Here is a 25,222-nt window from a genome sequence, read left to right as displayed (position 1 = left end):
GCCTCCCAAAGTGCTGGGATGACAGGCTTGAGCCACCGCACCTGGCCTGAATCATGAATATTTTTAATGGCACATAGAATGGAATAATTTCCAGAAGGTTTTCAATTGACTTTGCCCAGATCCATCAGAGGAATCCCTATCAATAGCAGCTATAGATTTATGAAATGTATTTCTTAAATAATGAGACTTGAAAGTCAAAATGACGCCTTGATCCATGGGCTACAGGATGGATATTGTGTTTGAAGGCATGAGAACAAAATTAATCTCCTTGCACAGCTCCATCGGAATTCTTGGGGGGCCAGGTACCCAGTCAATGAACAGTAATATTTTGAAAGGAATCTTTTTCTGAGTAGTAGTCTCCACGGTGGGCTGAAAATATTCAGTAAATCATGCTGTAAACAGATGTGCTGTCATTCAGGCTTTGTTGTTCCATCTGTAAAGCACAAGGCAGAGTAGTTTTAGCAACATTCTTAAGAGCCTTAGGATTTTCAGAATGGGGAATGAGCATTAGCTTCAACTTAAGGTCACCAACTGCATCATATCCCAATAAGAGGGCCAGCCTGTCCTTTGAAGCATTGAAGCCAGGCATTGACTTCTCTTCTCTAGCTGCAAAAGTTCTAGGTGGCATCTTCTTCTAATAGAAGGCTGCTTCATCTACACTGAAAACCTGTTGTGCAGTGTAGCCACCTTTATCAATGATCTCAGCTGGATCTTCTGGAAAACTTGCTGCTTCTCCTCGTACTTTTCTGTTATGGAGGTGGCGTCTTTCCTTAAACCTCATGAACCAGCCTCTGCTAGCTTCCAACTTTTGATGTGCAGCTTCCTCACCTCTCTCAGCCTTAATAGAATTGACAAGCATTAGTGCTTTGCTCTGGATTAGGCTTTGGCCGGTTTCATCTTCTCTCCAGACCTCTGATGCTTTCTTCATGTCAGCAATGTTTTGCTTTCTTATAATTTGTGTGTTCACTGGAGTAACACTTTTAATTTCCTCCAAAAGCTTTTCCTTTGATTCACAGCTCATCTTGGCTTTCAACATGCCTTCCTCACTAAGCTTCATCTTTTGATTTAAAGTGAGAGACATGGGACTCTTCTTTTCTCTTGAACATTAGAGGTCATTGTAGAGTTGTTAATTGGCCTAATTTCAATATTGTTGTGTCTCAGGGAATAGGGAGGCCTGAGAAGAGGGAGAGATACAGGGAACCGCCAGTTGGTGGAGCAGTCAGAACACACTCAGCATTCATCAGTTAAGTTTGTGCTCTTATATGGATGTGGTTCGTGGTACTCCAAAACAATTACACTAGTGACATCAAAGAACACGGATTGCAGGTCACTATAACAGGGATAACAATAATGAAAAGGTTTGAAACTTTGCAAGAATTACAGGAATGTGATAAAGAGACATGAAGTGAGCGCATGCTCTTGGAAAATGGCGCCAATAGACTTGTTTGATGCAGAGTTGACACAAACCTTCAATTTGTTTTATAAAAAAAAAAAGCATTACCTATGAAGCCCAATAGAACAAAGTACAGTAAAATGAGATTTGCCTATAAGTGTTAGATTATACATTTTTGGACAATTATTTCATAGAGTGAGAAGGAACACTGTCCACTAGAATGGAGAGAGTTCTCTTCCTCTCAGAAAAGCAAGGATTGGTTTTATACCATGAGTGTAGATAATTTTTAGGACTTTTTTTTGTTTTTGTTTTGTTTTTGTTTTTGACACAAAGTCTGGCTCTGTTGCCCAGGCTGAACTGCAGTGGTGTGATCTTGGCTCACTGCAGCCTTCGCCTCCCAGATTCAAGCAATTCTCATGCCTCAGTCCCCCGAGTAGCTGGAATTACAGGCATGCACCATCATGCCCAGCTAATTTTTGTATTTTTAGTAGAGATGGGTTTTCACCATGTTGGCCAGGCTGATCTTGAACCCCTGGCCTCAAGTGATCCACCCACCTTCCCAAAGTGCTGGAATTACAGACGTGAGCCACTGCACTCAGCCTTTTAGGACAGCTTTAATTAGCCCTTCATATATTGATTGACTTTAAGAAAATCCAGACTCAGTTTCATTATTTTTGAGACAGGACTCCCACAATCCTCCTGCCTCAATCTCCTGAGATCACAAGCCAGCTTTTAAAAATTTTTTTGTTTTAGAAATAGGGTCTCATTATGTTGCCCAAGCTGGTCTCAAATTCCTGAGCTCAAGGAATCCTCCCACCTCGGCATCCCAAAGTGCTGGGATTACAGGTGTGAGCCACTGCGCCCGGCCCCAACCCTAAGGTTTCAGGCATAGATTGTACGGTCTGTAATGCTGTTTCTTCACGTGGCCTTTAGTCTCTGATTAACTAGATTAATTATTGCCATCAGAATTCTGATGGAGCAGGAGGTCAAATCTGGATGGTCATGTTTTTGGTAGTCTCTTGTTGCTTACTCACACTTTTGATTTATTTTATATTTAAAAATATTAAATATCTTCTCTGTAGCTCCTAACTAAAGTCAAGTCTCTGTCTCATTCTGTGTTTGTTTCATCTCTTGAATTTTTCTCCTTATGGTTGGGACCTCACGTATTTTGTGATTTTTTTAACTGTGAATTATAATCACTGGGCCTTTCCCTGTGGGGGTTCTTCAAGGCTTGTTTGGAGAATGTGCTCTTCAGAGAAGGTTTGTTTGCTTCCACTTGGAGCTTGGTGGCACTTCCAACTTCGAGGACTTATAATTTTTGGCTAATTTATTTTTATTAGGCTGCACAGTATGAATTCAGATTTCAACTTGAAGTGAGCCTCCTCCCCTCCCACCAGCCAGGATCACGCACACATTTCCTTGCTGTTTGTTTTCAGGGCATTTGTTCCCAGGGTAGAGCCCTCCGCAGTTCTGGTCCATGTGTAGATCCCACAGCAGACCTTCTACGCCAAGGGTGCCTTCGACTGGGGTTAATATATGTAAAGCACCTAGAGCATAGCCCAGCAGGTTGCACATGTCCTTGCAGGTGCTTGCCATTGCTAGGGCTGTCGTGGCTCCCCCTCTCCCCCGCGCAGCGGTTAGTGAGCACCTTTCCTCCGCCCAGCGGTTAGTGAGCGCCTTTGGTTGCTGGGATCAGCAGAGGTTTCAGAGGTTGCTTCGGGCTTCAGCTTTGGCCCCTCTGAATTTTACCCTCTCTTGGGTTTCCTTAATTTTTTACCAGTTCAAATAGCCATCTAAAAGGTTTTAAATATTTAATTCAATGTTATTAAGTGTGTTATAGCAAGCAGTATGTCAGGATGGCCAGTGAATTAAGAATGAGTTTAGAATATATGTCATTGAGCTGGGCATGGTAGCTCACACCTGCAGTCCCAGCACTTTGGGAAGCTGAAGCAGGAGGATTATTTGAACCGAGGAGTTCGAGACCAGCCCGGGCAACATAGTGAGAACCCATTTCAAAAAAAAAAACAAAACAAAAGCAAAACTGTGTTTTAGGTCTTTTCAACCACAAAACTCTAAAATTTCAGGATTCAATATGCCTGTGGGAAGTGAATTTGACAGAGGGTATCATGAGTATTCCTTGAACATTATCGTTTTACCCGCTCAGCAAGCCACAGGGCAGGATGACCCAAAAAGTGTTGCAGTGTTGCCAGTGTGCCCGCACTGAGGCAATCTGCACCTCCAGGACAGCGCCTTTAATGGAATGATGCTCACTGCAATGTAGATCAAGGTGGGATAAATGCGATGTTAGAATTTCTACTAAAAGTTTTACATTTCTGCTTTTGTCATTGAGCTTTAAAACACCTGGAATTGATTTTCATGAATGGCATTAGGTAGGGATTCAATTTTATTTTTTTCCATGTGGACAATTGTCTAGCACCATATATGGCAAAACACAGACACAGTCCACAGTATCTGCAGTGCAGCCCCATCAGCTCTCAGGGTTTGATTGCATATGGGTCTGATCTGGGGTTCTCAATCCCGCTCCAGGCGTGAATCTTGCTGCTTGTTTGTAATGATTTGTCTGTGGATTTCCTTCAACTTTCTGTTTAAACAATGATCTTGTCACAGATATTGGACCATGATACCTTCCCCATCTTTGTACTCTTTTCCTTTTTCCTTGCCTTATTATACTGTCTAGAACCTCATAGTGATGAATGGAAGTTCTGGTTTGGGGCACTGCTGAATTGCTCCTAAATTCTAAATACTTCTAAAATTCCCTTGCCTTGCCCTAAATAAGATAGTTGCCGTAGGTTTTTGAGAGATGCCGTTATTAGGTAGAATACGTACTCAGATGCTATAACCGAGACTCAAAACTCCAACCATTTCAGGACTAGTGTGGGGGCTAATCAATATTATCGTCTCAGATTTCTATCTTAGTTGCCCTGACATCTTCAATGGAGGGCTTGTATTTTGTGGTCTAAGAAGGCTGCACCAGTCCCTACCCTTACATTCATCTTCCAGACACTGGGGAAGAGAAAACAGGAGGGCGAGTGCACACTCCTTAACCTTTCATGGCAAGACCAGCAGTTGTCAAAATCACTTCCACTGATAGCCCTTTGGCCAGAGCCTAGTCATGTGGTCAGGCCAACTATATAGGAAGCTGGGAGATGCACTCTTGAGGTGAGCCAACCACATGCTCCACTACAGTTGCTGCCACTGTCGGATAAGGGGAAGTGGCTGTTGCAGGACTGACTGGCTTCTCTGTTACGTGCCCTTCTCAGGTTAAGGATGCTTCCTTCTATTCCTAGTTTCCTAAGGAATTTGCTATTATTTTAATTATCAGAATTATAATAAGGGACTGGTGAATTTTATTGAGTGCCTTTTTATGTATTTGTTGAAATGATCAGATTGTTTTCCTCTTTTAATCTCATATCTATGACAACAAACTTTCCAATGTTAATCTGCCTTTGCATTCCAGGGATTAAGCCCAATTTGATCATTATGTTATCTATATCAATAATATCAATATTAGTATCAAAAGATCTAATATTATCTTTTGTATGCACAGCAAGCTTTAGCTCTTTAGGATTTTTGAATCTTTGTTCATAAGTGAGATACACCTGTAATGTTTCTTTCTCATACATTCTTTCATTTTGGTATCAATATTGTATTGCCTAATAAAAGGCTTCCCCATCCCAATCCCACTGGCTTCTTTTTCTCTAGCCTCTAAAAAAGTTTGGGTAAGGTAGGATTTATTTATTCATTGAACGTTTGAAAAAACTTGTCTGAAAAACTTTCTGGGTTTGGTGTCTATCAGAGTTGGAGTGGTGAAGGTGATAGGTTACTCATTCACTTTCTTTTGTAGTTAATATTTTCTTTTTTGTTTCTTCTTGAGTCAATTTTGATATGTTTTCTTAAAAGTATTGAATTCTCAAAACTTTCAAATTTATTCATATATTCTATATTTAAAGATGAACTCTGTATCTATAATTATGGTCTTTGACCTGTTCTAGACTTTCTCGATCAGTTCCAGGAGAGGTTGTCTATTTTGTCAGCCTTCTCAGAGCACCACCTTTTGGTTTTATTGATTTTCTTGGTTGTGGTTCATGAAGTACATTAATTTCTGCTCTTTACTGCTGTCTTTATTATTTCCTTCTCTTGTTTTACTAGCTTTTTGTGTTAACTGCTTACCTTATTAATTTCAACCTTTAAAATCTTTTTTTTTTTTTTTTTTTTTTTAGGAAATTCATTTAAAGCTATAAATTACCCCTATGGACTACTTTACTGCATCTTACAAGAGTTGATAGGCAGTACTTTCACTATCATCCATTTGAAATAGCTTGTCATTTTTATTGTAATGTTCTCTTTGCCTCATGAGTTATTTAGATATACATTTCATAGTGTCCACATTTGTATTGTATATACGTGTATGTATCTGTATGTATGTGTATATATTTTTAAATGATATTTTAATTGCTAATTTTTTCATTTAATTACTCTGTACACAATGTAGTCTGCATATCAATTCTTTGAAATTAATGAACACTTCCTTTATGACCTAATGCAATCAATTTTGAAAATATTCTATATTAATTTGAAAAACATGTATATTCTCTTTTGTTGGGGCAGTTATCTATCCATTCACTGGTTTATTTTGTTGTTTAAATCTGCTAATTGCTTATTCAATTTTGTGTGATTTTATGTTTTGATAAAGATGTGTTGAGATCCCTCACTTAAGATTATGAATTTGTCTCCTTTTTCCTTATAATTCTATTTTGGTTTATATATTTCAAATCTATAGCATGAAGGTCATACAAATTCAAGATTGTTACATGAATTATGTAACAATCTTGGTGAATTATCCCATCAGTTGTTAATGACTATGCCTCTGTATCTTGGCGCATTTTGCCTTCAGTTCTTTCCTGTCTGACGGTAATGTTGCTGCACCATGTTTTCTTTTCTAGTGCAGTACTAGTGAGTTAGGCTTTAGAATGTTCCTTTAGTTTTGCACTTTCTGTGTGGCAGTTTTGTTTTAGGTGTGTCTTCTGTAAGCTAAATATAGCTGAATTTTTTGAAAAGCAAATCTAATAACCCATGTTCAGTAGGTTTCTTTAATCTATTTGCATTCTTTGTCTGATTATTGACACATAGGGACTTATTTGTAGCAACTTAATTGTTTTTTGAAGTTTTAACTTTTATTTAGGTTCCTTTTTCCCATTCAGATGGCAGCATTCCATACATTCTGCTCTGTGCCTTGTCTTTTAAGATTGTGGCAAAATATGCATAACATAAAATTTACTGTTTTAAACCTTTAAGGTATACAATTCAGTGGCATGAAATATATTCACAGTGTCACGCAACCACCATCACTGAATTTTTCCAGAACTTTTTCATCATCCCAATCAGAGATTCTGTACCCATCAGATTCTCCATCATCCCCTTTCCCCAGTCTCTGGTAACCCTTATTTTACTTTCTTTCTTTTGACTCTTCTAAGTCCTTCACATAAATGGGCTCATACAATTTCTGTCCCTTTGTATCTGGCTTAGTTCACTTAGCACAGTGTTTCTAAAGTGCTGTCCATATTGTAGCATGTGTCACAGTGTCCTCTCTTCTTGCGACTGCATAATATTCCATTGTACGGATGAACCACGTTTTGTTTACCCTAATGCTGCAATGGACATTGATGTAGCAAGTATCTGGTTGAGTCCCTGCTTTCACTTCTTCTGCGTACATACCCAGAAGTGGAATTGCTGGATCGTATAGTAACTTTCTGAGGAACCACGATATCTTTCCACAGTGGCCATACCATTTTACACCCCTACTAGGAATGTACAATACCATCTTATTTTGCGTTTTCTGATTACTGCTTTTTCTCTGCTTACTTTTGTCTGATTTATGTTTTGGAAAATTAGTGCTAATGGCAAAGTGGAAGAAGTTGAAAGCGAGGTTAATTAGGAGGCTGTTGCAGGAGCACAGACCTGAACCCAGGCAGGGGTGGTAACAATGAAGGAAAAAAACACAGATTTGAGACATTTTCAACAGATGCATTGTATCATTTTTTTCACTCATTTATTCATTCATTCCATAAATATTTTTGAATGCCCATGATCTCAGGAACAGGAAAGACAGCAGTGAGCAAGAGAGTTATGGTCCCTTCCCTCCCAGCACTCACAGTCTAAAGTGATTATTCTCGTATGAATCATCACATAATTAAAGGTCAGAGTGGAACCGTGGAATATGTGGCAAAGGAGCAGTAATGGGCTGAGGGGGTGGGATGTGTTGAGCAAGCATGGCAGTCAGGGAAGGCTTCCCTGAGGAGGTGTGTTTGGATTAGGGGGAGTTCACTGGGTGGAGGTGGATTGAAAGTGGATGCTAAGAGTGTTGTAGGCAGAGGAAACCACAGGTGCAAAGGCCCTGTGGCAAGAGAGGGAGGGTGGATGGTTCTAGGAACAGAAAGAAGACCAACACCACTACTACAGTATTGTTTATATTTCCACAATATATAAAACATCTACATGTTCAGTGTAAAGTGAATTTTTGTATAAATCAAGGTGCTGCTATAGTGTGGGGTATGTACAGCAATTAAAATGGTATATAAATCTATTTACACGGGAAACATTCATAACATACTGATGAGTAATAAAAGCAAGGTGTTATCTATATTACTTATATTGATAAGTAATAAAAGCACACTGAAACAGTTTGTATAATATCTTATTTTTGTTTACATGTAATCTGTAACCAAACAACATATACTTGTTTCAGTATGTATAGTTTTACAGAAAAAGTCTGAAATATATTCACCAAATGATCATCTCTAGGGAATGAGATTCAGATTGGATGTAATTTGTTTCTTTTTACTTATTTGTATTTTTTAAAATTCCACAATAAATATGATTGACATTTATCAAAAATAAAATTAATAAAAGACATTTCTGAGCCAGAATCAGTAGATTTGGCAACCCTTGGATATGGGGAAAGAGAGCAAGGTAATTGCCAGAACTGACAAAGGGGCTGTGTTACTGGGCAGACGGCAACACCACGGATGGAGAGCAGGCACAGGAGGAGAGAGCGGCTGGGACAGTACAAGGGGTCCAGGTGAAGACCGTGGGTGGAGGGCTGGACGTGCTGAATCGAAGGTAGAGATTTCTGACTGGAAGCTGGGATGTGGTTCTGGAACACAGTAGGGTCCAAAGCTCTCAAGAAGAGTGAAGAGAGCCCTGGGTTTTCCAATAAGGAGCTGGTTGATTGCCTTTGAGAGTCTGTGGGCAGGAGGAGGAAATCTGAATGCAATAGGTTAAAGGATGAATGGGAGATGAGGAATGATAAGAGCACATGTGGACAGCCCACCCTTTCATTTGGGAAAGGAGACAGTAAGGATTTTAGAGTCTGGAGTGTGAGACAGAGAGCAGGTTTGATGAAAACAGATTTTAAAATCTTCAAAAGATTAAAATCTTCAAAAGCAAGAGTTGATAAAATCACTCAGCACAAGAGTATACAGTGAAAAAAAGAAATGTGCCTAGCCTGGACCTTGGTGAGTAAACACACTTTTACTGGGTATACAGTTCTAGGTTGTCAGGTTTTTTCTGCCAATGCTTTGAAAATAGTCTGCAGTTTCCCATTACAACAAGAAGTCAGCTGTGAGTCTAGGTAATGTATCTTTGTTCTCTGGTGCATTTGAGATTTTCTTTTTGCCTTTGGTTTTTCTTTTTGTTTGTCTTTCTTAGAGTTCATTAGGTTTCCTAAATCTGAGCATCCACAGCTATCGTCAGTTCTGGAAAACTCATGGATATCCTCACTCCAAAGATGCCTCGCCCCCATTTTCTCTCCTCTCTCCTTCCGTAATGCTCACCAGACAGACACATTAGCCCCTCTAACTCTTGACTGTTTCTCTTAACTTCTCTTCTATATTTGCAGTCTGTCTTTCTGTGCTGCATCTAGACTGATCTCTTTATCTTTTATTCTTTCTTAATCTCAGTTTATTATTTTTATCCAAATCACACACACATATAGTTTAGAGAGCCAGATAATTGTACCAGGCTTGTGACAAAAAATAGTAGTACCCTGACTATTGTTCCTTATCTTCTGCCCTCCAGGAACTTTCAACTCTTTTAACAGAATCTTTTCATATTTGCTTCCATAAGTATAAATAACAGGTCTGAATTACTCCTCGGCTTTTCAGTTTGGTGTGAGCTATTGTTTTTGTACCATGGGAAATGTGGATTTAGCTTTATTTCCTCTCCCACTCACATACCAACCCCTCCCAACACACACATTTCCCACACCCAGACATGAGATAGACTTTGTTAGATTAGCATTGAGTCTTTACATTTTATGACGATGAAAACTCTGGTCCCTGCTGAGCCTTTATGAATTATAATTTCCTGAACTGCTTGACCTTTCCCTTCCCGTTCATACCCAGTACTTAGTCTTCTATGCACACAACACTAACGTAACCCTAACCTCTCCTCTGGTTGTGTAACGGTCTTCTCAACATGCCCAGACATGGGGGCACTGTCAGTCCTGTCGTGAAGGCTTTTCCCGAGCTGCCTGGCTGGGGCTCGTTTCCAGGCGGGCGTGCAGCTCCTATCTTGGACTCCACTCTACCATCATGCTAAGGGGTTCACTGGCTTCTTTCTCATGTTTCGGTTCCTGACTCCTGGAGCCCGCATCTTCCTCGTGGGATTCACAGCCTCATTTTGGCACAGTGCCTTCTCCAGTAGCTTCCATGAGGAAGAGTATATGGGATGTAATTTTTTCAGACCTTACGTGTCAAAAAATACCTTAGTCTATCCTCATGGTTAGATGATAATTCAGATTGGGAGTAAAACTTGAGGTTGGAAATAGTTTTTCTTCGGACGTTTGAAGGCCTTGCTGCATTTCTTCTAGCTTCCAATGTTGCTGGTGGAATTTTGACATCATGTTTTTCTTGATCCTCTGTATGAAAACTGTTTTATTCTTTCTAGAACCATAGAGGATCATATCTTATTCCCGGTGCTACAGAATGTGCTCATGCTGTCTTGGTTCCAGTCTCTTTTCTAGCTACTGTGCGGAGCCCAAGGTGGGTCCTTTCCCTTCAGAAACTCATGGCCTTGAGTTCTGGGAAATGTTCTGGAATTATTGTATCCCCTTCATTCTTAATATTCAGTATTTCTGGAACTCTTACTGCATAAATGTTGGATTTTCTAGTCTGGCCCACTGTTGCTTTCTCCTCTGATTAGTTCTAGTTTTTGTACTTTCTAGGTCTTTCATCACCGTGATTACTTTTTTGCTTCCCAAAACATCTTTTTGAAAAAAGATGTTTTTTATAAGGTTTTTTATAAGAATCATTTTCCTGTTTCACAGATCAATAATTTTTCTTAGTCTCTCTAAGGCCGTTGATACCACCTTTCTCCTAGTTTTCTTTTCCATGCACGGTCCGTTTCTCTGGGCCTCTGTCTTTCATACCCTGGAAGATTTCCTAATGTGTCTGCAGATCCCTGGGCATCACTTGGCTCACTTAAGAATGAGGGGTGGGCTCCCTGGGGGCTGTAGGTGAGGGGTGGGCTCCCTGGGGCTGTAGGTGAGGTGTGGGCTCCCTGGGGCTGGAGGTGAGGGGTGGGCTGACTGGGGGCTGTAGGTGAGAGGGTGGGCTCCCTGGTGGCTTAGTGTGAGGGGGTGGGCTCCGCTGGGGGGCTGTATGGTGGGGGTGGGCTCCCTGGGGTGCTGGTAGTTGAGGAGTGGTCTGACTGTGTGTGGGTCATGTAGTGAGTGGTTGTGCCTGACGGGTGGAGCTTGTATATGGTTGAGGGATGGGACTGCCTGTGGGCGTTAGTTGTAGCTGAGGGGTGGGCTGCCTGGGGGCTGTAGGTGAGGGGTGGGCTGCCTGGGGGCTGTAGGTGAGAGGTGGGCTGCCTGGGGGCTGTAGCTGAGGGGTGGGCTGACTGGGGCTGTAGGTGAGGGGTGGGCTGACTGGGAGTGCAGGTGCACTGCTGAGTGCTTGCTCACTGTAGCTCCCCCACAGGGTGGTCACTCAGCTATTTTATTGGGAAAACTCAATGTCAGATTCTAGATATTTTCTCCTGGGTTTGTCAGGGTCCTCAGAAGAGGCTTTTCTAGTCTCCTGCTAGAATGCTAGAAGCTGAGAAGAAACCTAGGGGTCCCAACATTCACTTTTCTTGGATTTGTTCATTATCATATCCCACACCCCGTGGTTTTGCTCCAAGAGAGTCACTTGTAGTCTCTGCCACTGTGGCAGGGTGTCCCACCTGCTTAGGAAGGAGGAGGAGTCTGGGGACTCGTGCCTTCCTGCAGAGAATCCCCCTGGTTCTCTTCTTATGTCACCTGGCTTTTCTCTCCCATGGAGGAACCTGGTGGCCCATTCCAGAGCCTTCCACAGCTCCTTCCCAGCTCTTTCCTGCTAACTTCGGGTTCAGCATTCTTGAGTCCGCCACACCAGTTCTCTTGCCCCTCTGCTGTCTGGCATCCAAACCTTCTGTCACTGTCCCCTTTCCCTTCTCTCCATCTGCATGGCTTGCAGGCTCGGGAGAGACCTTTATAGTTCCCCTTTCTCCCCGCGGGGGATGCGTCTCTCCTCTCCCCTGTTGTGGAGTGGAGTTGTCTCTAATGACTCACTCCTTGGGGAGCTCGCCTTTCAGGGATCCACACTTTATGAGGGGTCTCTGGTCTCATGCTCACCTTTTACAGCCAGACTTTGTCTCCTGTCTCCTGCATGAGCAGCACATTGGAACCCAAGCTCCGGGTCCTTAGGGACTGGCAGATGCCCCAGGGCAGCACTTAGCTGCTGCAGAACTCACCTCTCTGGGTTCACAATTTATTGTCTTTTTGGCCTCTGATGATCCTCTTTACTCTTCTGTTGACTTGACATTAAAATATTATTTTGAAATATGAAAATCATAATTATGAAAAGAATTGTGTTTGGGAATTCTGCCCCAGAGAGGTTTATACAGACATCTGGTCCCCCGCACAGCCCTCACCATGTTCCTGCAGCACTATGGGAAGCTTGACACGCCCAGGGTTTCCCTCAGCAGTGCTTTGGGACTGGGAGGCTGAGCACCACGATTCCCACTCTACAGCTTGCAAAGCTGACTGGCGCATGGGGAGAAGGTGGCAGAGCCTGTGTGGAAAACGAGTTGGAAGCTCTTTTCGATGAACCATGCTCACAGAGACAGCGACAGGGGTCTTCTCTGGTCAGAGGGGGAAGCCATGGGGTGGCTGACGAACGCCCCACAGGCTCTCTGGAGCACGGTCATAGGCAGCACAGTAGGAGTCCTTGCTTTGATGCTACATTTTCACATGAATTAAGGAAAGCATTGTCTCTGCCCAACCCAGGAAGGGTAAAGCGCATGCCTGTGAACACCTCTGCCTTACAGCGCAGGAGCAGGCATCTTAGAAGACTGTGGGAGGGGAGCGGGCTGCCAGCACCACCGGCTCTCCCAGGAAGCCCTCAGAGCCAGTCCACAGCACTGCCACCCACCTGTGTGGCCCCAGGAGTCACAGGGCACGGTGGTGTGCGCTCCAAGGGCTTCACTAGACTCAGGATTCCCGAACAACCCTCACATTACAACCAAGAGGTGTGACTGCAGCCGCCTCATCCGTTCATTTCCTCTGCCATTCACTTCCCCCTCACAGAATGAAAGTGAGATAAGGCCTAGGCCAGGTTCCACCTCTGGGTCCAATTAGTTTTCACTCAAAGTCAAGGTCTCGTGAAGAAGTGAACACACCTTCAGTCATGTTGGATGGATTGGGGTGGTTGATGGGAGGACAGCTCTTTGTTACTTGATGTTTCTGCCCACCAAACTTACCGTGCTCCTGGGAAAATGGCAGAGGACAATTAGGGGCCAGGGAGGATTGATTGATGGCAATGGATTTGCCAGGAAATTGTTTTGCTTTGCAAAATCCTCTGTTATGAAACAAATGGTTTTAACTAGTTTTGCGCCCTTCTGTGTTAGTCACTGGTGAACATCATCCTGGTTGATCTAGTTCTCATATAAAAAGGAGTCTGAGCCATCTATAAAAGCGTTCAGTGTTCTGACTGCAGCACATTGCCTGCTCTTTCCTTATACGTGTGTGCTCTTCTTTTCACTACTGACTGTGCTGTCTGTGCCTGCCACTCACTCTGTCCTTTCCTTCACAGGTACTGTGACTGCTTCGCCAGTGGGGACTTTTGCAACAACTGCAATTGTAATAATTGTTGCAATAACTTGCATCATGAAATTGAACGGTTTAAAGCCATTAAGGTAATAAATGTCCATTAAATGCATGCATTTTAAAAGCATTTCAAACTGAGATGTTCATAAAATGATCTCCAGACATTCCTCATTGGAAAAAACCTACAGTTTTGAAGAATTTACATTGAACACGACTTGATTCCTGCTGGTGGGAGTATTGAACCATGACAAGCGGCTGTTATAAAAGTGGTAGGCAGAGAAAGGCCTTTTGCCCTTTATTACGTGGGAAGTCTTCGGAGATGCAGCAGCCTAGGAAGGTTCTGATTCAAGAACATGCGAATGTCCACTTTGTCTTGGAGTTTAGACATTTGGGGTCATCTCACATAGCAGATAAGCATGAGCTGGAGCGGTGTAGTCACAAACGTGTAGACAGTCCACTGCGTGAGAAGGCTGGGTGAAAGTGCTCAGGCAGCCTACATTTTCAATTGTAAAAGTTAACAATTTAAATTTCACCCCTCAGCTTCCAGAAGAAAAGAATCTAGGTTTTCCCAGGGATGCAAAAGGTTACTTCGATGGCCCCGATGACCACTCTGCTGAAGGCTAAACACAGGAGCTTGCAGCTTTTATCCCTTTCTGTAGGCACAAAAGATAATCAGGGAGAAGGGAGGGACAGTTAGGCTCAGGGTTGTCAACCCACTCCAGGGAGACACTTCCAGTGCCCACTCATTCACGATGGGAAATTGAGGGCCATCGACTGTAGACCTGAGACTGTTCTGTGCAAATAGGACACAATTATAAGGGTGTGGCTGCTCTCTGCATTGTTTTCTAAAATAATTTAATTCTCCTCTTGAATTATGGATAAAGGACTTGAAATATCTTACCAATTTTGATATAGCCAGATCCATAGGACAGAAGAAAATTGTCATGCATGTAAACTTGAGTACATTTTATTTAGGGATAAAGAGTACTATCTGCAATTAAAACTATAAAACCAAAAAGGGTTGGAATTCTCATACATTGCTGATAGGAATATAAAGGGGTACAACCACTTCGGGAAATTGTTTGACAATAGCTACAAAAACTAAACCTGTGTGTAGGCTATGATCCAGCCATTTCCTTCCTAAAAATATAGCCAATAGAAACGAGCACCAGTGTCCACCAGGAGACTTGTACAGGAATGTTCATAGCAGCTTCATTCAGAGTAACCAGACACTGGAAACAGCCCAAACATCCATCCGTGGTAGAATGGATGAATCCACACATTGATGAAAAGCAGGAGCTACAGCTAAGCGCAGCAGTGCGGATGGACCTCCCAGCTGTTATCTGAGGGAGGCAGCCGACGCAGGAGTACAAGCTGTGGGATTCCTGTGGCACCAGCATAGGCAAACCTAAAGCCCTCTACGTCTGAATAGCGTTCCCCGCGGGGGTGCACCACTGGGGAGGAGTCACAAGGCAGCCTGTGGGGCCGCCTGTCCTCTAACTTGACCTTGGTAGCAGGTACACAGGTGTGCGCAGGTACATAGGTATGCGCACGTGCACAAGATCATCACGCCACAGCTGCAGATATGTGCCTCCGCTGCCTGTCACACTTCAGTGATCCGTGAAAATGTCTAAAGCGCGCACCGCAGGCTGGGGCTGTCCAGCAGCACATTGTGCAGCGATGGCCTTGTGCTGGGGGCTGTGCTGCTCGATAGCACCGATTCCAAATGTCAACCCCAGGAGGGGGAAGGGAGGCCACGGACTTCCACTGTGACCTCTCTATTGTTTGAATTTTTACAAAGAGCATTGAATCATTTTGTATGTAAAGATATGTATGTATTTGTGTGTACAGATCGATTAAAAAGGGACAACAAATAGACCTGGATAACAAATTGTGTGTATTGCTTGAGAAAGGCGTGGCCCAACGGTTGAGACCTGCTCTGAAGTCAGCACGGGGACTTTGAATCGGGATCTTGCCACTTACCTGCAGTTTTTTAACCTCTCGGTGCCTGGATTTCTCCATGTATAGAACAATCACCATACAGTAATAGATTTTACTTCCCGAGGTTTCTGAGGATTACATGAGAAGGCATGTATATATAAATCCCATGGAAAGACGCCCGGCACACGGTGTGTTGAGGCGGTGTGAGCTGCTAGTATGGTCCACGGTCTCAACCATTTTAGGAAAGAGGGCTCCAGAAATGCTGGATGGAAACGTGTCCACACGGGAATAATGATTTTCTTTGCATCTTTACCATCTATTTTTTTTTTTTTTTTTTTTTTTTTACAGTAAATGTGTAAGACTTGGAAACTCAGGAAACAAAATATGAAGAAACCTTAGCTACAATATACCTTTTTGTGTATGGAAACAAATTGAAATCAAACAAGAAGGGGCTGCACCTTCTGAACCGTGTAAAGAGAGTCACTGCTTACTGTGGCAGCTGTTACAACAACAACCAGATTCAAATGAGATGCCCTTCATTGAGCTGAGTTTTGAATGATAATGTCCATCCTGATGGAGCTTCCCATTCTACTCTAGGCATGTCTTGGTAGAAACCCAGAAGCTTTCCAGCCAAAAGTTGGCAAAGGCCAATTGAGCGATGTCAAGCCCCGGCACAGCAAAGGGTGCAACTGCAGGAGGTCGGGCTGCCTGAAGAACTACTGCGAGTGCTATGAGGTTAGTGCCCAGCTCCCTAACTCACTAACAAAAAACACAGGTAAATATTTGGAGTAACTTTTGTGGTTAAAAAACTTCGCTGTAATTTAAAAAGATAAATATAATTATTTTTTTCTTCCAGGGTTTCTAGAAGGGCACTTATATTAATCTGAATTAATTTCCCAAATACCAGCTGAGCTTTGTGAACCAGGCCAATTCACCGAGGGCTCCTTTTGGAGCATGTTGCTTCCCCCGAGCCCAGCCCTGAGTACCCAAGGAGGGTGCCCTCTGCGTGGCTTTGTCCTTCTGTGGCCACTGATCCACGCTGGTCCTCCAGCAGGGTGGAGGCTCCCAGAGGGCAGCCGTGCCTCTTCCTCCCTGAGCAAAGCCCAAGTGCTCTAGGTGGGGCCGTGGGGGACAGTTTGGTCTCAAAGACTCAGTCTGTTCCAGGTCCCTGTGGCACTTGTCCCCAGGCATCCATTCACCTGGTGCTTTGACCAAGGGTAGCTCCTCCCTGGCTCACAGGCCCATCAGAGACCAGAATGGACAGTCGGTCGAAGCCAGTGGAGGGAGGGTAACAAAGCAAGCTGCAGATCACAGCCTGGACAAAAGTTTTTTCTTTTCCCAAAGATGTAATGACAGCAGAGGGACCCACTTTCCCCTTCAGTGCTGTCGCTGTTTCACCTCTCTCTGCTCTTTCTCTTTTCCTTTTCCTTTGTGTTGAGGGGAAGGAAGAAAGAGAAAGTGAGGGAACCCTTAGGCCCTATCAGGGGAGCGGCTGAGCAAACCTTCCTTACAAACCTCTGTTTTGGTTTGCTTGAGGTCTTTTGGGGGTTCTTGTGAATTATACTTTTCAAAGGCTGTCTGTCACAGAGGGTCAGGCTTGAGAATAGTCCTCCTGATTCTGGAGACATGCACTGAAAGACCTGGGAAGGTGGACCCCACAGTGCCCAGCAAAGAGGTGGAAAACACAATCAAAACATGACAGAGATGCACAGTTGAAATGGAGTGACATCACCCCCGAGGAACCAATTCCAACCGCACTCACAGTAGCTCCTGTGTCCTGCAAAATGCCCTCACTGGCTGCCACGAAACTACGGCTCAGCCCACTTCCCCAAGGCCAAGCCTATGCTGGGCACAGCACACAGAATGTGCAGCCTCACAGGAAAGGGATAGCACTGTCCTTTAGTCTTTGGTGTTTGTGTAGACTAGAAACTCTGAAAAGCCTCCTGCTTCAAAACACCCAGAGGTGCAGATGAAACAGAACACATACCCCTGAAGATGCATCTCTCAGCTGGAAAGAACAGAGGGAAATCCCCAGGGGGCTGAAGGAAAGAGAAAGCCAAAAACCATAGTGATTGGCAGTGCCAGCTCTTGGTCAGCCCCTGGGACCCACATGAACAAGGATTTGGCATGAGGGGGCAAGACGGGGCTTGCTGGGTACAGATGGGACACGCCGGCCCCCTGAGCATCACATTGCCAGGAAGAGCTTGAAACAAAATCCAACCGCAAGGCAGCAGGAGAGGTCTCCCCTGAGAGCTCCCAGCCACAGACCTGCTCTTGGGCAGATTTCGAATTCTACTCTCTTGTACATTCTCTGCACCCATAGAAATAGCAGAATAGCCTCCCATGCTGAAAGAGAACCATAAGCTAGAGTTTTATAATCAGCTAAGGCAGGCTTTCTTCAAAACAAGTCAAACGTAGCAGCCTATTGGCTCCCTGGTGGACAAGGGAGAGCAATGCCCTCTCTGTGCTTGGGACTCAAACCCACACACTCGGCCTCCGCTCCGTCAGCAGCAAGACTACTGCGTCTCCACAACAGCAGCATGTGATGAAAACTGCAGATCTCACACACACACACACACACACATTCTCAGACGCACACACTCAGTCACACACATTCATATTCACTCACACATATACACATACACACCCAAACCCCACATACACCCACATGCACACACGCACACTCGACACACATCTCACACACACACTCATACACACTCCACACACCCACACATTCACACTCACACACACTCACTCTCTCTCTGTCTCTCTCTCATGGGCAAATATACACAAAGAATTATTTAAGGTCCAAATAGAATTCGTCAGTTTTTGATGACTTGTGGGACCACCTAATCTTATTGAAGCATTTTGTATTACCAGGCCAAAATTATGTGTTCTTCTATTTGCAAATGCATTGGTTGCAAAAATTATGAAGAAAGCCCAGAACGAAAGACACTAATGAGCACGCCAAACTACACGCAGGCTGGAGGTTTGGAAGGCAGCCGCCATCTGCCGCCAGCGAAATTTTCAGGACTTCCAAAATTCAGTCAGGATAGGTAGGTACTTTGAACTAACCTCTGCTAATAGAGGGAACAGAGGTTAATTTGAGAGGAGAATTAAGGACAGTTTATCCACTGGAAAGAATGTGTGAGCCTGCAGGGGCGGGCGTGTGTTCGGGAGGCAGAGGGAAGCCGTTCCTCCCTCCATGGGCTAATCCTGGGTGGCGACTGTGTTTCCTTAGAGGCCCTGCTGCGGAAACCTGTTTTGTCCTCTTTGTCTTCTTGGCTCGGCCTTTTCATCCTCACTGTCTGAGTTACTCCTGTTTTGTACCAGATGAAAGAGCCCTGCTGCCAGGATCACCAGCAGGGCCAGCAGAGTTCTGACACTGCCTTTGCGTTAATACAGAGCCACACCGACCCGGGGCAGCAAAGAGAGCACGTACCTCCCTGTCCTTTATCGTGGGAAGTGGCAGCAAAGAGCTGTGCTTGGTCCAAATTGTTTTCCTTACTAAGCGATTGTGGATCTGGATTAGTTGGATAATTTTGCATTTACAGTTTTAAAGCCGCATTGTAATCCTAGGAGTTCTCAAATGTTGAGTCATAATTTTACTATCTATTAGATTCCATTCATTTGTTTAAAAAAAACTTCTTTGAGTTCAGTGTAATAGTCAATCAAGATAAAGTACCAGATGTCATTAATTAATATTTTGCGAAGCCAAATTCATGCTTATTGGGTTAGAGAGTATCAGAAATACTCATGACTGTGACCTACAGGGGTGTTTTGTTTATTTGTTTGTTTTTTGTTTTTTCTTTTTGAGACCAGGGTATTCACTCAGTTGCCCAGGCTGGAGTGCAGTGGTGCAATCACAGCTCACACAGCCTCAGACTCCCCAGATTCAGGTGATCCTCCCACCTCAGCCTCCTGAATAGCTGGGACTACAGGCACATGCCACCACATCTGGCTGATTTTTCTATTTTTTGTAGAGATGGGATCTCACCATATTGGTCTCGAACTCCTGAATGGTGATTCACCCACCTCTGCCTCCCAAAGTTCTGAGATTACAGGCGTAAGCCGCTGCACCTGGCCGACCTGCAGAGGTCTTTATCAGTAAAAATCGACCAAAAGTTGGCTACATTGTCTGTGAAGTGATGTGTCAAAATGTCATCGCCTGCAGCAGCATGTGTGTTCCGTGGAGTCCGGCAGGCGCCTGTGCACTAGAGCCTGGTCTTGCAGTGTTAACGGCCCTTCTTTTCCCAAGGGCAGCCCTGTCTTCTTCAACCAAAGTCATTGTGTATTGTCTTTATAGAGAGACTTTAATCCAACATTTTGCTCTATTTTTATAATCCAACACTTTTTAATCTTTTATAAAGTTTTCCTGAAAATTTGTCAACTTAGCACCACCTGGGTCGCTGTCTAGCTGAGCCACAGTTGCCCGCTGAGCTCAGCCGGGAGAATAGCTGGTCCTGTGTGATACGGTGCAACTTGTCCTTCAGAACCTCTTTCACAGCTCCAAGCGGCATTGAGGGGGAAGGCCGTCCTGACAGCAGGACCCCAAGGCTTGACGGGCGAGTCCTCAGAACACTTGGCCTTCTCTGGCTGCACATGATCCTGTGGGGAGGAGAGGTGGACACCCAGCATGGACAGGACTCAGAGCAAAGCCGCCCGGCTTGTCCCCATGCCCTGCCTCAGCGAAGAGTCCTGCTTCCACAATTTCCCACCTGGCCCACCTAGTTGACTCTGTAGCCCGGGATCCTCTGGGTTTGTCAGTGGATCTAATTTTGAGGAAATTTCAAACCCGCCATGAGAGGGATGTCAAAAACTGACAGATTTACTTGTCCTCTGTGTTGTTACTCTAAAAGCAGTTAATCCTTTCTTTCTTTCCTTTCTTTTCTTTTTTTTTTTTTTAAGAGACAGGATCTCGGCCGAGCGTGGTGGCTCATGCCTATAATCCCAGCACTTTGGGAGGCTGAGGAGGGCAGAGCACGAGGTCAGGAGATTGAGACCATCCTGGCCAACATGGCCAAACCCCATCTCTACTAAAAATATAAAAATTAGCCGGGCATCATGGCACATGCCTATAATCCCAGCCACTCGGGAGATTGAGGCAGGAGAATCATTTGAACCAGGGAGTCGGAGGTTGCAGTGAGCCGAGATCGTGCCATTGTACTCCAGCCTGGTGACAGAGCAAGACTCAGTATCAAAAAAAAAAAAAAAAAAAAAAAAAAAAAAAAAAAAAAACAAGAAAAAAAAAAGAGACAGTGTCTCACTTTGTTGGCCAGGCTGGTTTCGAACTCCTGGCTTCAGACCATCCTCCTGCCTTGGCCTCCCAAGGTGCTGGGATTACAGGCCACTGTGCCTGGCCTAATAGTTTCCAGTATGAGGAAGACAACATTAGATTTTAGTGGATGATGTTCTTTAAAATAGTGTGGACAAGCAATGTTCTGTTGAATGTAAATAGTACTATAGGTAGAAACCGTGCACTGTTGAGCGGCCTTTAACTGCTCTGTTTCTGACAGGCGACGTTCCTCATGCATCTCCTGGGAGGTGGTGGAGGCCACGTGCGCCTGCCTGCTGGCTCAGGGAGAAGAGGCCGAGAAAGAACACTGCTCCAAGTGCCTGGCAGAGCAGATGATCCTGGAGGAATTTGGAAGGTGCTTATCACAGATTCTCCACACTGAGTTTAAATCCAAGGGGTTGAAAATGGAGTAGAGTACAGTAGAGTATAAAGTGTGAATGCATGTTGATTTTGTCTTAGTCTAGAAATCTCTAGTTTAGAAAGGTTGTTTAGGGAAACATGAGGTCGGCTCTGCAGCAACCACCAGGCTCCCCTGCGTCCCTGGGCCCGGGGAGTTTACTCAGAGCTCTCTGAAGATGTGCCAACCCGTGCCCCCTTTTCTGAGGAGGTGTGTGGCCTGAGCACCGTTTGTCTGGCCCAGAGGAGAGAACTTGGGTTCCCATAGTCCTGGGAGAGTGTCTGCAGGGCAGTGGCGGGCAGAGCAGGGCAGGCCCTGTGGAGAGCAGAGCAGGGCAGGGGAGGGCAGAGTAGGCCCTGCAGAGAGCAGAACAGGGCAGGGGAGGGCAGAGCAGGCCCTGAGGAGGGCTCACTCCAGTCGACTGTTCCTCTGGGAGAATGTTGCTCTGGAGGCTGCTCTGCATAAAAACGCTAATGGTTTTTTGTTTGTTTTTCAAATTATTTAGAAATAAGTTCTCCAGATAGGCTGTTATGATACCACTTAAAATCTCTGGAGAACTACTGAACACCCAAAGATTTTCTGTAGTGTAGACATTTCCCCAGAGGCACGCGAACTGTCAGTCTTTCCTAAGGCCCCCAGGAGACACAGGCAATGGGGCCTCGCAGGCCGGGCTTGCACCAGCATGTCTTGAGTTAGCGGACTTAAAATTATCTAGTTTCTTCTGTGTTTCTACTTGAATTGTGGAAAAGCTCTATTATCCAATTAACTTCTCCATAATTATTGTTGTAAGATTCTTATTATTTGTAAAATATGGTTCACATAACTAGCTTGCGGAAACCAGCAGGTAAAATGAATTCTTAAGTTGACGCTTTCGGTTCTGTTGTAAAGCAAAGATGAATAAAAATTTCCAATGTCTTCAATTGTCATTAACTTAGTAACTGAAAATGCGTTCATCTGATGAGTACCCACCCTGAAATGTATTGAGAGAATATTCTTTCATGTTTCTGCATTCATTAATAGTGTTGGCCACTTAGAGGGTGTTTAGGAAACTCAAGTACAAATGCAGCGGAGACAGAAGTGTGGCTGCCAGGCCCAGGCACTGGGCACAGAAGTGAGCAAGCAACCAGGGAGGATGCTGTCTTTTGTGGAGCTGTGTCTGGAACAGTCTAGTTGCAAACACAGCCACAGGAAGCCACAGAGGAGAAAAGGAAGACTGAATTCTTCCCCTTTGCAATTCCCTTTGGACCTTTGGTATCCAGAGTCTGTGGCAGAAAACCAGAGGTAAAGACATGCATTGTGACACGGGGAACCCTCAGCCAGCCGTACTCCCCACTTGCTGTGTGTGCTTTCGGTCCCGTCAGCATCGTGACGAGCAGGGAGGCGCCCTGCTGGAGGAGCCGCCTGGCCCCCTTCACCCTTAGGGGCTGGAAAGTGACCTGGAAATGGGGACTTCGGGAGCTGCCTCTGTGGCGGCTGCCTCTATCCTGCTGTCCCTCTCGGCAGCACAGCCAGCAGCAAGATCTGCCAGCCACATGAGTAATGTTAAAGTTTCTAGTAGCTACATGTAAAAATTTGAAAAGGAACAGATAAAATTCGTTTTAATAATCTTTTATTTATCCCATCGTTTCAATGTGTAATCATAATGAAAATGATTGAGATTTCACATTCCTTTGTGTGTACCCAATATTTGAAATGCAGGGTGTCTTGTATTCACAGCAGGTCTCAGTTGGCACCAGCCAAGAGGGTTCAGGCACCTCAGCACAGCCCTGAGGCACCGAGTGGAGGGAGGAAAAGGGAACAGTGTCCTCCAGCATTCTCCTGAGGCAAAGGGCTGCCTAGGGAGATCCTGAACCAGGTGTGGCCCACCCGCAGAGCCTGGAGGAAGTGTGAGCAGGAAACTCAGTGGGGGGCTGGGAATACAGGCCCCCCACATTACACCGGAGCTCACCCTGAATCCCTGGCTCCTATGGAGAAGGAGCCTGCGCTGGCCAAGGATGCACTGACTGTGGCCAGGTGCACTTGAGCTAATGCCTAGAGGTGAGGGAAGAGCCAACCTGAGCAGGCATGAGCCCTGCAGGGTCTTCCAGCAGAGAAGAACTTGCTGAGTAGGTGCCACTTGCAGGGGATCCCGTCTGAGAAGTGAAAGCCGAGATACAGACGTGGATAAAGCCATTATGCTGACCAGAGACTACAGAAAATGACTATAAAGCTGGAAAATCACATCTTTTTATGTGTCTGGCAGAGAGCCAGTGCTATTTTAAAGCGATATACAAATTAACGTATCATGTTCTTATTTGAGAGTGTAGCTGTGCAAATTTAACCATATCTTTTTTTTTTTTTAAAGATGGAGTCTCACTCTGTTGCCCAGGCTAAAGTGTAATGGCCTAATCTCAGCTCACTGCAACCTCCGCCTCCTGGGTTCAAGTGATTCTCCTGCCTCAGCCTCCTGAGTAGCTGGGGTTACAGGCATGCACCACCATGCCTGGCTAATTTTGTATTTTTAGTAGAGATGGGGTTTCACCATGTTGGTCAGGCTGGTCTGGATCTCCCGACCTCAGGTGATGCGCCCACCTCGGCCTCCCAAAGTGCGGGGATTACAGGCGTGAGCCACCGTACCCAGCCTTAGTCGTATCTTTCTACTCTGTACCTATTAAATAACTCGGACCACCTTTGTGATTAAGGTTAAATTATCTATTGGTTTTGTTTTTGTGTTTTGTTTATCCGAAAGAAAAAAAAAAAAACCTTGTTTTTTCATAGACACGGAGAAGAAATCATTGTTTGGAATGACACGCACTGAAATCGCTCTTTCCTCTCAGTGAACACAGCCTGCGCACTGCACAGAAAGTCTGGCAGCCGAGGAGCATCCTTAGGAGAGAAGGTGCTGTTGGCTGCGGAAGGTCAGCAGAAGGCTTGGTGTATCCATCCCGGCTTGGATGCTCTTATCCCCTTACAAACCTCTCACCAGTACCTGAAGTTCTGCCAGCACTGTTCCCTTTTCAGTGGGGGCGCGGTTTAAAACCATAATAAGTTATCGTACAGAGTGAGTTAATACACTGTCTTAGGGAATTCCAGGGTTGAACCCTCATCCCGAATAAGATGATGAGAGCAGCCAGAGGATCCAGAGAGCAGGAGGGGGCAGAAGAGGAAGCAGGGAGGAGGCCTCCCGTTCTGCAGGCGGCGCGCTCTTTAGGAAGGCACCCGGGCACAGCTGGGGCCCCGTGAAGCCGCGTAGAGCCTTGTGCGTGGGGCCGGCTGTGCGGTCTCCCTGCTGCACTCTCTCCAGGAGTCCTTCCATAGTCTCAGAGGAGGGAGGAAGCACCGAGCGGCATCTTCCCCCAGCCCTGCCTCCATCCTGCGACCCACACCCCGCCCCCAGCAGAGGCTGGAGAGCAGCAGGGAGCACTGCCCGGCCCCAGCCACTGATACAACTAGAATTGAACACTGATTGCATGGATGTTCTCTTCATATATTTAAAATGATTATCAGGAAAAGTTTGAGTCTCCTAAAATGGTAGCGGGTTTGTTTGTTTGTTTTTCAACAACAAACTTTAATAAAAACTTTAATGTTTGATATTTTAAATTTTGCCTTGACTTTCAGGAAATTCAGAAGTAAATCTATTCAATACCAGAAATCACATTAGCCCGGGTTTAGGATTAACTGTCTTTCTCTTTTTTCCATACAGCTTTCCTTTTTTAAAACATGCTTTTTATTTGTACTATTATATGCATCTTTAACTCTAAACCATTTCATATCTTTGTTGGAAATAGACTGTAGAAACATTATTACCATATTATGAAGACAGAGTCTGCAGTGACAACCTTTTAAATGATGATTTCCTAGAAATATACATTTTTAATAGAGGCAGAGTCTCACTCTGTGGCCTATGCTGGAGTGCTGTGGTGCGATCATAGCTCACTGCAGCCTCGAACTCCTGGCCTCAAGCAATCCTCCCAGGTAGCTAGAACTACAGGCTCACACCACCATACTCAGCCAAGTTTTTGTATTTTTATTTTTTGTAGAGACAGGGTCTTGCTATATTGCCCA

The 25,222-nt window shown here is 44.7% G+C and overlaps 1 protein-coding gene across 4 annotated transcripts in view; it reads left to right on the top strand.

Annotated features, from left to right (window-relative positions):
* The window catches only part of TESMIN (testis expressed metallothionein like protein), a 50,382-nt gene extending 25,625 nt beyond the window's left edge, over nt 1–24,757 (top strand). The window contains exons 6-11 of one of the 4 annotated variants that reach the window (XR_001888135.1): nt 13,531–13,633; nt 16,083–16,220; nt 18,366–18,541; nt 21,002–21,136; nt 22,199–22,459; nt 23,936–24,757. Coding sequence is in view for 3 of the 4 variants with exons in the window: in XM_017886782.1 (XP_017742271.1) it covers nt 13,531–13,633; nt 16,083–16,220; nt 18,366–18,541; nt 21,002–21,194 (610 nt within the window). In the remaining variant the exon portion in view is untranslated. Of the gene's footprint in view, nt 1–13,530; nt 13,634–16,082; nt 16,221–18,365; nt 18,542–21,001; nt 22,099–22,198; nt 23,182–23,935 lie in introns of those variants that run through there. The other 3 variants (XM_017886784.1, XM_017886792.1, XM_017886782.1) reach the window with 3 other exon arrangements.
* The last annotated feature ends 465 nt before the right edge of the window (nt 24,758–25,222 follow it).

The sequence above is a fragment of the Rhinopithecus bieti genome, unplaced genomic scaffold (genome assembly GCF_001698545.2).
Source record: "Rhinopithecus bieti isolate Rb0 unplaced genomic scaffold, ASM169854v2 scaffold_1014, whole genome shotgun sequence".
NCBI classification, from domain to species: domain Eukaryota; kingdom Metazoa; phylum Chordata; class Mammalia; order Primates; family Cercopithecidae; genus Rhinopithecus; species Rhinopithecus bieti.
Note: the sequence above shows the minus strand (reverse complement) of the source record. Positions and strands in the feature narration are given on the sequence as shown.